General features: G+C 41.9%; 1 protein-coding gene across 6 annotated transcripts in view; it reads right to left on the bottom strand.

Moving 5' to 3' along the window:
• The window catches only part of CEP350 (centrosomal protein 350), a 114858-nt gene that overhangs the window by 26366 nt on the left and 75532 nt on the right, over positions 1-12960 (bottom strand). For all 6 annotated transcript variants that reach the window (XM_014596018.3, XM_019500273.2, XM_059728367.1 and 3 more), the window contains 3 exons: positions 7200-7399; positions 4601-4812; positions 3667-3811 (listed from right to left, as the gene is read on the bottom strand). In XM_014596018.3, coding sequence (XP_014451504.2) covers positions 3667-3811; positions 4601-4812; positions 7200-7399 — 557 coding nt within the window. The remainder of the gene's footprint in view (positions 1-3666; positions 3812-4600; positions 4813-7199; positions 7400-12960) is intronic.

Below are 12960 nucleotides of genomic sequence, written 5' to 3'. Positions count from 1 at the left end.
CTTGGGAAAAAAAACCCGCAGCATCCTTATAGGCTCAGCAGTGCTATGTTGGTTAGCACTATGGAAGAAAGAGACTTGGGGGTCATCATTGACCACAAGATGAACATGAGCCTGCAATGCGATGCTGCGGCTAGTAAAGCGACCAAAACGCTGGCTTGCATCCATAGATGCTTCTCAAGCAAATCCCGGGACGTCATTCTCCCCCTGTACTCGGCCTTAGTGAGGCCGCAGCTAGAGTACTGCGTCCAGTTTTGGGCTCCACAATTCAAAAAGGATGTGGAGAAGCTTGAGAGAGTCCAGAGAAGAGCCACGCGCATGATCAGAGGTCAGGGAAGCAGACCCTACGAAGACAGGCTGAGAGCCCTGGGGCTCTTTAGCCTGGAAAAGCGCAGGCTCAGGGGTGATCTGATGGCCACCTACAAGTTTATCAGGGGTGACCACCAGTATCTAGGGGAACGTTTGTTCACCAGAGCGCCCCAAGGGATGACGAGGACGAATGGTCACAAACTACTACAAGATCGTTTCAGGCTGGACATAAGGAAGGATTTCTTTACTGTCCGAGCCCCCAAGGTCTGGAACAGCCTGCCACCGGAGGTTGTTCAAGCGCCTTCATTGAACACCTTCAAGATGAAACTGGATGCTTATCTTGCTGGGATCTTATGACCCCAGCTGACGTCCTGCCCTTTGGGCGGGGGGCTGGACTCGATGATCTTCCGAGGTCCCTTCCAGCCCTAATGCCTATGAAACTATGAAACCTATGAAAGATGTTTGTTACGAGTGTGCTCTGTGTACAGGCAACACTTAAGATAGCCAATACATACTAGAGCAGGGGCAGGCAAAATGTGGCCTGGAGACTGGATGCGGCCCGCCAGGCCATTCTATCTGGCCTGCAGGGCTCCTAAAAAATTTAGAAAATTAATGTTCATCTGCCCTGGGCTGCCTATCACGCGGCCCTCAATGGCTTGCCAAAACTCAGTAAGCAGCCCTCTGCCCAAAATAATTTCCTGTCCCTGTACCAGAGGGTTTGTTTTGTTTTAATTTTCAGAAGGTAAGTTTAACAAGCATTAAAAATATATATCATTGTCCTTGTGCCATACCATTAAGCTGAGAATCTCAATGTATTCTTATACCCTTTGGCAAATGAAACATACTTGAGGATAAGGATAATTAAATAAACTGTGCCCTCCCAAAACAAACAAGCAAACAAAAAAACAAACCACACAGCAAATAAATTACAGAATTAAAAATAAAATGTCAAGCCTTTCAACTCCCAGTTACTTCTAACCAATATGACATATGGGAGGGAGGGGAGTGGAGTGGTGCATGTTGTTGTGAACATGGCCAGTATTCAGTTCACAAAATGAAAGCAACAACAACGTAGCTCCTCTCTGTTTAATTATGCAGGATGCATTGTAAACAGCTTCTAATAGTAGCCAAATCAAGCTGTGCTTCTCTGAACAAATTTACATCATGAATGTATCATAAATTCGTTTGGACAAAATCTAAAGAGAAAAGTTGTCCCAAAAACTTCTTGTCTTTTTTTAAAGGAGCTTACACATTAAACAGGACCCCTCCCACCTCCCCCACAAAAACAACCCCCTATGCTAAAAGAACATAAGGTCTCATAATCAAACACTTAATTGCTAGAGAATACCAGAATAAAGGCCGTCTCTACAACCTCTTTGCCCCACCTTGTGTCTGCATTATGCTACACCTTTAGTGACATATGCTTGTTTTTCGGATTCACTATACACTGTTTTATTTTATTCTGATTGCTACACACTCTTCAAACCTGCTCTGAAGACAGAATTATTAAATTTACTACTGTGCTTTTCTCTGACCCTTATTATTATAGTTGCTGTGTGCTTCACTAATATTAAACAGATTTATGTTCACAATACCCTTGTGAAATGAAGAGGTATCATTACCCCTGCTTTAGCGATGGGCTGGGATCTGAATTTTCTGTTCAATGCAGAAAAACAGTTAAAAACACAGATTTTTTTCAGTTAACACAGAAAAACGTGGGTTTCTCCTTTAAAGGAGAAAAATGTGGGAAACCACAAGCTTCCCTTTGCAAGCTGGCTGGGTATCTGATTTGAGAAACGTAGGATCTGATTTTTCAGAACATGTAGCTTTAAAAAGTAATACAGTCAAAACACAGCTTCTGTTGACTTCAGATACAGCTGTGAGTGCTCAGTGCTTCTGCAAGGCAGATCCTGGGGTGTCAAACTGGGCTTTCACACTGCTATCAGATTTCACAGATATTTGATGACAACAGAGTAAGTCTCAGGAATACTGAGTTCCTTTCTAATATCTGAAGGAGAAGTTTAAATACTGGGTACAGATCCTTCTGCTCAGTCATTTCCAGCCTGTCTTTGTCCCAGTCTTATCTCTTTCCTGGCTCTGGTCCTTTTTGTAATCCCATTCACCTCACTACATCAGTCCCAGTTTCCAAGCCTCAGATTATCCTAGTCCATGTGCCCTAGTTCAGCCAATCCTGTTCTTCTCTCACAATCTTCCCTACTAGCAATTGTGTCACCAGTTATAGTTTTCCTGCAATGGACTCCCCATCTCAGTCTTCTGTCTCTACTTTATCCCAGACTAAGTCCCAATTTCCCTCCTGTCAAACCTCTGGTCCCCTCCCACTTGGGACTTCCTTGTCCCACCTTACCACTAACACATCCACCACCTCGTCTGCTTCTTGTCTTATACATCTGAATAAAGCAGCAAGGTTCCTTCTCCCAGGTGGTTCTGGTGCTACCTAGCGTTTGTCTGCATTCTAGAGTAGAAAATACAGGGGAAAGCCTTAGTGCCCCAAGGCTGGAATCAAAAACTTTGAAGTCTCTATATGCTTATTAGAAACTGGAAATTTTCAATAGCTTTAACACTGGTTAAACTTGGGCAATTTTCATTATGACATGCCACTTTCCTGTGGAATTTCAATATCCGTGCTCCAAAGAGTGGGGACTTTAGAGATTCTCAAAAAAAAGAAAAAGTTGCGAGGTGGGGGGCCAAGAATTCAATATTTTTTTAACATATTATTCTCTAGTCTTGTGCTCAGGAATGATGGAACTCTTTTAACTGAAATTTTCTGACAAAATTCAGCCTAAAGACAATGCCCTAAATTCATCCTAAAGAAAACAAAACAAGAAAAAAAAAAGAATTCAGCATTGATGAAAGTTGCCAAATGGTGCAACTCAGAGAATGAAGTCCTCAAACTACAGAACAGATAAACACAAGGCAGGGGTGTGTAGCCTTTCCTACAGCAAAAGCAGCATTAAACAATAAAACATCTCTAGATGGAAATAATTAAGAGCGAAAGACTATGAGCGCAAAAACCCCTAGTAAGGCCTGCTTTTTAAAAAGCAAAATGAAGGAAAAAATAAGCTTAAGTTCTCATATCACTGAGAACTTGTGTAAACTAACCTTCTAAGAACTGATTCTAGGGCTCTGTGTTGCTTCCAGAAAAATTAATGATATCTGTGCTTAGAAAACATTAAACTTTATAAACTTTACTGATCAATTGCATGGAGGTAGGAGAACTTGCATGAAAGTCTTGGCAACCTTAACAACTGGATTTATGAGTCAATTTATTGGCTTACTTAAACAGTGTTGAAAAATATATGTAAGCACAAGAAAATACACTCTCAGTATCTACAATCTTACCTGACTGTGTCATGGATAAAGACTCATCAGACCAACTGTGGGACACCTGATGGGATTTCAAAGGTAAACGCAACTGCCCTCCAGTTCTATGGCTTCCTTTGCTGGAATCCTGTTTTGACAGAGATGTACTGCTTTTGGAAGGAGACTAATCAAAGAAGAAAGAAAAAACAAGTACCTGCTTGTAAAGCTTAATTTAAAAGTATGAGATCGTTGTCATCACTAGCTTATTACAAAGATGGAAGTATTCTCTAGTCATAAATCTTTAGCAACATTAAGCAGTTAATTCAGTTTTATTATGCATCAAAGTACAAGTATCAAAAGGAGCAATAGTGGTAATTTGCTTTTAGTGTGGACCCCAGTAATCCTACCTTTTATGGATTACCCTTCTCTTATACAAGTACATTTATGCATTTTTAATTAACGTTTAAAAAAAAAAGATTGAACAACTGAGGTAACCGTAACTTGTACGAAATACATGCAAAACTGCAGATGTGTAACAGGGCAGATCTGCACCATGAGCAGCAATGGCACATGAGGAAGCAGTGACCATCAGACTGCCAGTGGCGGTAGCATGGCCAGTCATCAGCTGCAGTGGCTGTTTTGTCTGCGGTCCCTCCACCAGCCCTGCTAAAGTTGGCACCTGGGACTCCTGCCCTTGTCTCCCCACCTTCCCCTTGCTCCCCACCCTCCCCGCAGTTAAGCTACTGAAGTTTAAAAATGCTTAACTGACCCCCATTCCCAAACAGATTTTTCTCCAGTGACTTTTAGGGAATTCTGACACTAGTATTTTTATAGGTAGTTGGATTTTTTTTTTTTTTAAACAAACAGAATAATTAAACTCCCAAGTAGCCGAAGGTTAATTTTCTACATGTTTCCTGATGTTTGTTTTCCAGTACTAGAATATAGAAGTAAAAAGCATAAAAAGGTCACTTACAAGCTTGGCAGGTGAGGTAGTGGACTTGAGGCCCTGAGAAGAAACTATTTCTTCAGTAAGTGTACTATGATCAGGGCTTCCAGGTTGTTCATGCCCTATAATCTCTGATGGGATAGACTCAGCAGGTGGACTCCCTAGTTCTTCAGGAACAGAGCTTTCACTGTTTAGATGAGAACAGGAAAGCACTGGAGACTCTTCTTCACTGGCTGTTTCTAAAAAGAGATAACAGGAGGGAAGAGAGAGCACATGGTAAGAGTCAGCCATGCAAGTACTTGCCCTGAACATTATTTTGATTTCTGCATTTGATGAAACAAAATATAAAAAAAACAATACTTGTCACAAACAGCATTTAAGTACTAGATTGCACAATGTTGTTTAACTTGTATGGCTTGGATTGCTCAACAAGGCAGACATTTTAGCAGAGAACTGCAACTAAAGACTGTCAAATGTTAATAGTGACAGCTAAATGCCAAAAACAATAGCATTTCAGCATATTCTAAATTAACTTTTACCAAATTAAATGGTTCTAAATGAATAGCTCTCAACATTCAGAAATTACAGCCTTCTCTACTCAGTTAAAGCCTCCACCAGCCACTGTGTTGCTGAAGTCAACTGCTGTGGACTAATGCTGAAGTATAGAATCTATCAATGGGAATAATAATAGTTGTGGAAGAACCTAAAAGAGGGGGAAGAGTTTAAAATACTATGATTTAATTCACTGCTGCCAGGTAAAATAATCCTAAAGTGAGGACTTGGTTTTAACATTCCTGTTTTCATTTTACTTCTACAAGATCTACACAGTGTTATTGGGGGAGTGAGGGGGGACACGACCCACACACCTTGGAAAACAACTTTATGTCAGAGTAGAGACTGGGGAAGCCCCCCACCTCCCCAACTTTCCAAGCAAACTGTGCACCTACATTTATTAGTAGATTCATGGAGGAACTGATTTCTAGCCTTTTTTAAATTACAAATATATTTACTTTTCCTTTTCAACATTCTGGGGTTTGAGCCTATTAAAACTATACAACTGGGCATTCAACTTTACGTGTTTTACAGCCATGTGGAATCAAAATGGCTGTTAGCAGTGATATGAGACATTCACCACAACAATGAACTGCCTCACAGATTCAAAAAGGTGTTGCCTGTTATCAACAAAAAAAAAGGAAGGATGAAAAAGGGACATCCCTTTGGGAGCAATCCCTCCATTTTACGTCCTTGTCCTCTATATCTCATGCTGAAGCTACAAGCTGCCTAAAGACAACCTAAAGCTGACCAACTCATTTTTTGAAGCTGCACCAAAACAGTTTAGTTTGCATAATTAGAATGCTTCATACAAACCGTGTTGCAAAACACATCAGTCATATACAGTTGCAGAATTAACAGACAAAGAGAGAAAGTATGAGCAAGGGGCAGGTAAGAAAAGTGGCCTTTCATCTATCTGAAACTCGGACTGAGACAAAACAAAGCTGCCTCTGATGGCAGGAACTGTCATCACACCAAAGGTAGTAAAGTTGCACATAGGGAAACAGAAAAGGACACTGAAGTGGAAATGGGAATTAAAAGGGAAGGTTTCTGAGAAAAGCTAGTGAAAGACTACAGAATATTTTGGTTAAAAAAAAAAAGAGGGAAAACCAATTTAAATCTAGGTCCTGACATGCTTGATGTGATCATACTTCTTTGTATATAAAAAGTAGACTGAGGCATTATGCAAATGATGAAGTCTGGAGAGGTGATAATTACAACAGCCAAGGGAAATAAAATAAAGGCATGCATTATAACAACAGAGGCAGTGGAACACAGGTATCAGGTATACATCAGGATGTAATATGTAGATAAAGGAAAGCCCAGAGTCAAAGATATGACTAGGAGGAGGCAACTGAAAGCAAACAGTTTTGAAGAAAAGGAAAAGATGGTGCTTGTGGGAGATCCTCTTGCCAAAATTAAAAAGGCAAGTCTGTTGAAGATATGACTGGGTAAATGGCAAGCATTAATGATGTGACCATTTAAACAAAGGTGAAAGAATGAAGGGGCAAAAGACAGTAAAGAGCGGAGCAGCACACAGGATTATATGGGAGTGTATAGAGGGCGAATCACTGCCAAACATGGAGAGAACACACAATTACTAGTTCACTGATTATGCTGCCCAGGGGTCAAGAGTCGAAGAGACAGCCTGTGGGCTGGAGTCCTATCATCTGGCCCGTGGTGCTGTCTCTGAGTCTCACACTGGCCCTGCATGCTACAAAATAGCAAACAAAGCCAGTTTGGCCCTGCGTGTTGGATCCTGGTCCAGTCCAGATTAGCCCACAGACCAGCCCTGTGTGCCAGATTCATCACGTAGGGCCCGTCTAGGGCCAGCATACAGAATGCAAACAGCACGCTCGGTTTATCTGGGATGCATGCTGTCTCCAGCATCAAGGGTTGGTCTATGGTCCTGATCAGGCCCACAGATTGGCCCTGCACTATTCATCCAGTTTGTGAGACTGGCCAAGTTTGATACCCCTATTTTATGTTATGTCAGTTTACCAATTTCACGAGCTCCAATAAGCTGCAGACACTATTTAAACTAATTCTTTCTTTGAACATTCCTTGGTATTACCTTTGGGTTCAGTCCTCTGGTCGCCCAGGTCCTTCTTTGCTGTTTTTGTTTTGAGTAGCTGTTTGTCCCAGGCAGCTAAAGCTTGTTTCTCTATCCGGCGTATCTCTACTTCCTCTGCATCTAGACGGCGCTTCCACTCCAGTAATTCTTCAGCATGCTGTCGCCGTTGCATCAGCTTCTGTTCTCGCTTAGTCAAGAACCTAATAAATATACAAGGCAATGAAAAAAAATTCAACATATCCAAAAACCCAATCGTGAGGTGCTTTGTCATTATGACGTACAAATATGCACAATCAAAAGGTAATCAGCTAGAACAGTATCAATGCTATGTAAGACTCCCTATATTTCTAATATAAAACTAGGAAAAAAACCCTAAATAAAATGGAAGCTAGTACTTTCTTGATAATATTCTATAATACTTATGATTACTCATTGACAACCTACAAAGAATAGCACAGAAAAATGCTGAAGTATTGTCAATTGTAACAAATATTAGCATCTTCTATTTCACATCTTTAAACATTCCTGTAAAAGTAAGTGGGCAAGTCTTTAAAGCAAAAGTATGCTATCATATTGATAATACATGGAGAGGCCCACCTCTGATTTTTAATGCTGTTTCCTCCAAAGAGGTTTTAAATTTAACTTTTCACAAAGTCCACTGAATCAGAGTCATAATACAATTCTGCTCAAAGTTAAATGAGGGGCCCAATCTATTAAAGAGTGTGATAAATAAGTGAGAACAATCAGGACTCATGGTAGAGAGTGAGTAAACTAGAAGAAGCTTATAATATCCAAGTTTTGAGAAGGTTTAATAATAACTGATGGTTAGGAGGAGTTATCTAGCAATAACCAATTTGAAATAATGTTTGTACCAGTCCCCATCTTGACAGCAAAAAGTGCCTTTGGCATTAAGTTGGAACCCTCAAGAAAGTAGCGATCACTGTGAAAGCAAGCATTCCTATTACACAATACCAACATTTTCCTTACTAGCCTCAATGTCAAAGAACTACAGAGTTTTTTCAAACTATATGAACAATCATAAGGAAAGTGAATATGGTTCCATATTGGCAATCCACTTGAACAGCAGCGAAAGGTAAGTGACTTCTTCATTTGAGCACTGCCTGCTCAGATCCCTTCCCTTGACAGACTGTGTAACATTATACTTCTCAAAAAAGAGTATGATCAGGTGAATAAAGGGTGTGTGACTGCCCTCTCCACCCCAACTAGTTAGATTATCTGGCTGTTAATTTAAGACTATAAAGCTTAAACAAAAGTAAGAATCAAACTGCAGGTAGCATCCTCATTTTTTCTGGTGACAACTTTTCCAAGCACACTGTAAAACTGAAATGCTGGAAAGCACCCAGAATGTATTTGACATAAGTAGTCATAGGATTTGTATACACATTCTGGTCCCTGTCCTTAGACAAACTGAGCATAGCATACCCCAGGTTTATTTTCAAATACCACAACACATCTGGGAGATGGAATCTTAGTACTCTAAATAGTAAGTAAGGACCTGCTTAATATTCACATTGTACAAACATAGGCTTCCTCTAACAATGTGAGGCTTATAGAAAAGCTTGCATCAATTAATTTATTTTCTAAAATGAAGTTTTGGATAGATAAACAAAAAAAATTGTGGAACAAATCATATTGTCAGATAGCAAGATCTGAATTTCACTTTTTGCACTGCAAGTCTGGTCACTAATGCTGGATCCAGACATGCAGGCATGTGTGGTTTGTGGCCATTCAAACCTCCCTGCAATGCCACAAACAGCACAAGTTGCACAGGAATAAGTGCATGATGTTGCTTATTTACAACGCCAAGGCAAAATTTGCTACTGGGATTTCCCAGTAGCAAAAATAATCCTGGAAAAAAGCAGCGCAACCAAAGCCAAAGTGGCAAGTGCTGGGACAAATACAGAGATGGAGGAGCAGGCTGCCCAGGGACTGCTCCCCCACCAGAAACAGGCAAGTCGCTAAACATCTGAACCATGGAGACTAGGGTCTCATGGCACTGAATGAAAATTTTCTCTGATTAAGAGGCTATTACTGTTACAAAGGAAATGAATATGCGAATAGCCCAAAGCATGTTATTAACTGACATGCAAAAAGATTCAAGGGTCATTCCCTCACATACAAGGTCTTCAAACTTGGAGCCAATTGCTTAAAGGGCCTACTAAAAGGGACAGCCAATTGGTTAACAGTTTATAAAAGATTCTCTGACTAATCTGCCCCTATTCTTGTGGCGCAGAGGTGGGTGACAACCAGAAATTCTCAGCTGAAAGAGTAGAAATGAAAGAGTAGGACAGGAGTTATATATACAGAAGAGATAACTTCAGGAGTAATATAATAGTAAACAACTGAAAGATCTCCCTTGAACTACCAAAACTGATCTAGATAATTCGTCTGTTATTCTGCTCAGGAGCTCCTGAAATGTCTTGTGGGAAGGCAGAGATGTAGACAATGGAAGCAGACTCATTTGGTGAAGAGAAGCAGCAGCTACTTGAATGACTACTCTCTACCTTTTTTCCTCCAGAGACCAGAAATCTCTTTGGACAGAGGTAAAACTAAGCAGATACATCTTCTTTAGATATGTACATAAAGATATGAGACCCAGAAGCTGGAGACCACATAATAAAGAAACAGCATTGCCCAAAGCAGTCAAGGATTAAACATGAAAGCTGAATCATCTTTACCCACAGCAAAGCTTCTATAACTTGTTTTAAGAAAATCTACATAAGCCTAAAGGGAGCTGTCATGTACATCCTCTTCTTCCTTACATCAAGAAAAGAGATGAGCTTTGAGTCCAATCAGAACTCCTGTCTTCAAAGCTATTTTAAAAGCAAAATTTCTCAAAAGCTCAACTTCTAGGCACCTTCAGACAACAGAACTTTGCTAAGTATTTCAACTAGGACAAAAAGTCATACAGTAGGGGTAGGCAATTATTTCAGCTGGAGGATCGCTTAACGACTTTTTTGGGGGGGGTCTGTGGGAGGGGGATTGTGTGTTGTTGGGTGTGGGTGCCCCGCCGCCACATGCCTCCCCCACTCCCCCATGGTGCACAGCCCCTGCCATGGGCAGCAGCAAGCAGCAGGTCCTTGGGACACTTATGGCCCGTGGCAGGCAGAGCCCCCCCATGGCACATGGCTCCAACTGAATCCCAGGAGCCACAGTGTTGGCACAGAGCCAGCCCAGCTTGGCCAGCTGGCATGAGCCTTCAGGCCAGAATGGGCTGGCTCTGGCTGCTGCACACAACCCCCAGCACTGCAGGTGGGAGCTACGTGCCATCTGGCTGGGCTGGCTCTGCGTCCCCTCATGGGGCTTCCAGCACTCCAGAGGGGAACCACACATGAAGGCACAGAGCCCATCCAGCCTGATGGCATGCAACCCCCCACAGCTCCCAGTCCGTGTGCCATCACACCAGGCTCCATGCCTCCATGTGCAGCTGCCCGCTGGAGCGCTGGAAGCCCCACGTAGAGGCACAGAGCCAGCTTGGCCCAGCCCAGTCTGATGGCACACGGCTCCCACTTGCAATGCCGGTAGCCCTACATGCTGGCATGGAGCCAGCCTGACCTGGCTGGATGGTGTGCACCAGCTGCCCAGGATGAGCGGGCTCCATGCCGCCATGTGCAGATCCTGGGATGCAGCCGGAGCCTACTGCCTGCTGCTGCCAGCAGTGATGGGGGCTATGCACCATGGTGGGGTGGGAAGCATGTGGCAGGAGGGCCCACACCCACCACAAACCCCACACCCACTGACTGGAGCTCCCCTCCCCACAGTCCTGCTCCATCACACATAGTGCCTCCACATGGGGCTCCCAGCTGGAGTGTCAGGCGCCCCACAAAGATGGAAGCACAGAGCTCACCCAGTCCAACGATGCATGACCTCTGAAAGCCCACTTCCTGCCGGCTTTCAGAGGGGCAGCTGTGGGCCAGGAGTAATTGTTTTTTTGGGGGGGCCCCATGGGCCATATAGAACAGCCTGGTGGGTTGGATCTGGCCTGAGGGCCATATTTTGCCCACCTGTCATACAGCCTTCTCTTCAACAAGTAAAGTTGGAACTCCTACTCTGAATTTGGGAAATTTAATGGATAATCTGCATAAGCTGTGCATCACTGCTGAGAGTGGGACTCAAAGGAATGGAATGTTGGTCTGAATACAAAATCGTCCCACATATGATGCACACTATTTAAAAACTTAGATTCTCCTCAAGCTCAGCCATCTTGAAAGGCCTGACAGTGAAGTAAACTGCATCAAAATATCAGGACCAAGAAAATATATTCTCCATGTACAACTGATCCTGACGGGGGGCTGGGGGTGGAAGGAATGAACGAGACAACATCTACATTTTCCATGATTCAATGAACTAAACAAAATCAGATGCCCAAGGAATCAACCCATAGAAGCACAGAATGGCGTGAAAAACTAACTAAACTAATAGCTACACAAAACTTTTAACAAAGCTATAGAGGTTGTCGAAACCAGTGTAAAAGAACAACAACTCAGCCCTTCAACCTATGGTGGCAGGAGGAAATAGAGGACTAGTTGAAGTTCAATTCCCTTTTATAACTTTTGAGGCTGAGTGGTCAGAACCACAGGGAATGTACATACAACCTCAATATTTGGTACATTCTAGAGGGTTCCAATTGCAACACCAATGGCGCGCACACACATCTTCATAAATGGGAATCTCTATAGAAAATTATCCAATAAAACCTCTAGTTTATATTGGAGAGGAAGTTTTGGAGAAAAAGCATACAAACAACATCACCATTCTCAGAGGCTAACTATGCTTCTGGTGCTAAATGTTGCATTTTTAAGCTGTCAGTTCCAAAAGTTTAAGAAAAATCATGGCATAAGAACAGCTTGTGCGTGCAGTTAAGATGATTAAGCCTGGGGTTCTCCCCATACACACATACTGTAACTGAAGTCCAAGTGTACAGACTTTAAGCTAAGACCTAGATAAAGTTCACAATTCTGTTCTGCAGTAACAACTAGATAACAGGGACATGGAACAGGCTGTCTGTCTGCCATTCAGAATATCTAATTAGCAATATGAGATTCACTTGGAAATAGTGAGGAAAGTCTGCCAAAACTCTATCCTGATGAAGAGTTTCCAGACTATTTAGGACTGAACAGAGCATGCTCGATCAAAGAGTCTACCACTGAGAAAGGTACCGTTACCTGACCAATTGGTTGTAGATATACAGCTGGAATTTGGGGTGGAGGTTGGGAAAACAGACACTGAGAGAGGCCCAGTGGTGAGACGTAAAGACAGAGAAGAAGTAGTGAACAGGAGAGCAGTGTCTACAAAATAAGGAGGAAGAGTTTAAAAACAAGATAGCAAAGACAGAAAGAATGAGAGAAGGAGAGCATCTAGCAAATATTTTTTTAGATGCATTAAACATTACACTGATTTTATATCACCTAGTCTATCAAACAGAAAAAAAACTGTACATTTTACTTCAAAGGTAACAGAACATAATGACTTGTGCATAAACTCTGAAGTATTATTTTTTATCAATTCATGCTGCTTTTCTTATTGTTAACTATCTTAATTTTTCCTTAAATCTTAGGATATGTTCTATTGCCCAAGTACAAGCTTCTATTTGCAGTTCTATCTATGCATTTATACCCTGGTCTTCAGCAGCTGCTATTCCAATACACAGTAAAGAATATTAATAGAACTAAATTATATATTGGTTTTGCAATGTGGAGAATTGTATGAGTCTGACCCACTTAAAGACATTTTCACTTAT

Source organism: Alligator mississippiensis, chromosome 5 (assembly GCF_030867095.1).
Source record: "Alligator mississippiensis isolate rAllMis1 chromosome 5, rAllMis1, whole genome shotgun sequence".
NCBI classification, from domain to species: Eukaryota; Metazoa; Chordata; order Crocodylia; family Alligatoridae; genus Alligator; species Alligator mississippiensis.
The sequence above is the reverse complement of the archived record's forward strand: the minus strand, read 5'-3'. Positions and strand labels throughout refer to the sequence as shown.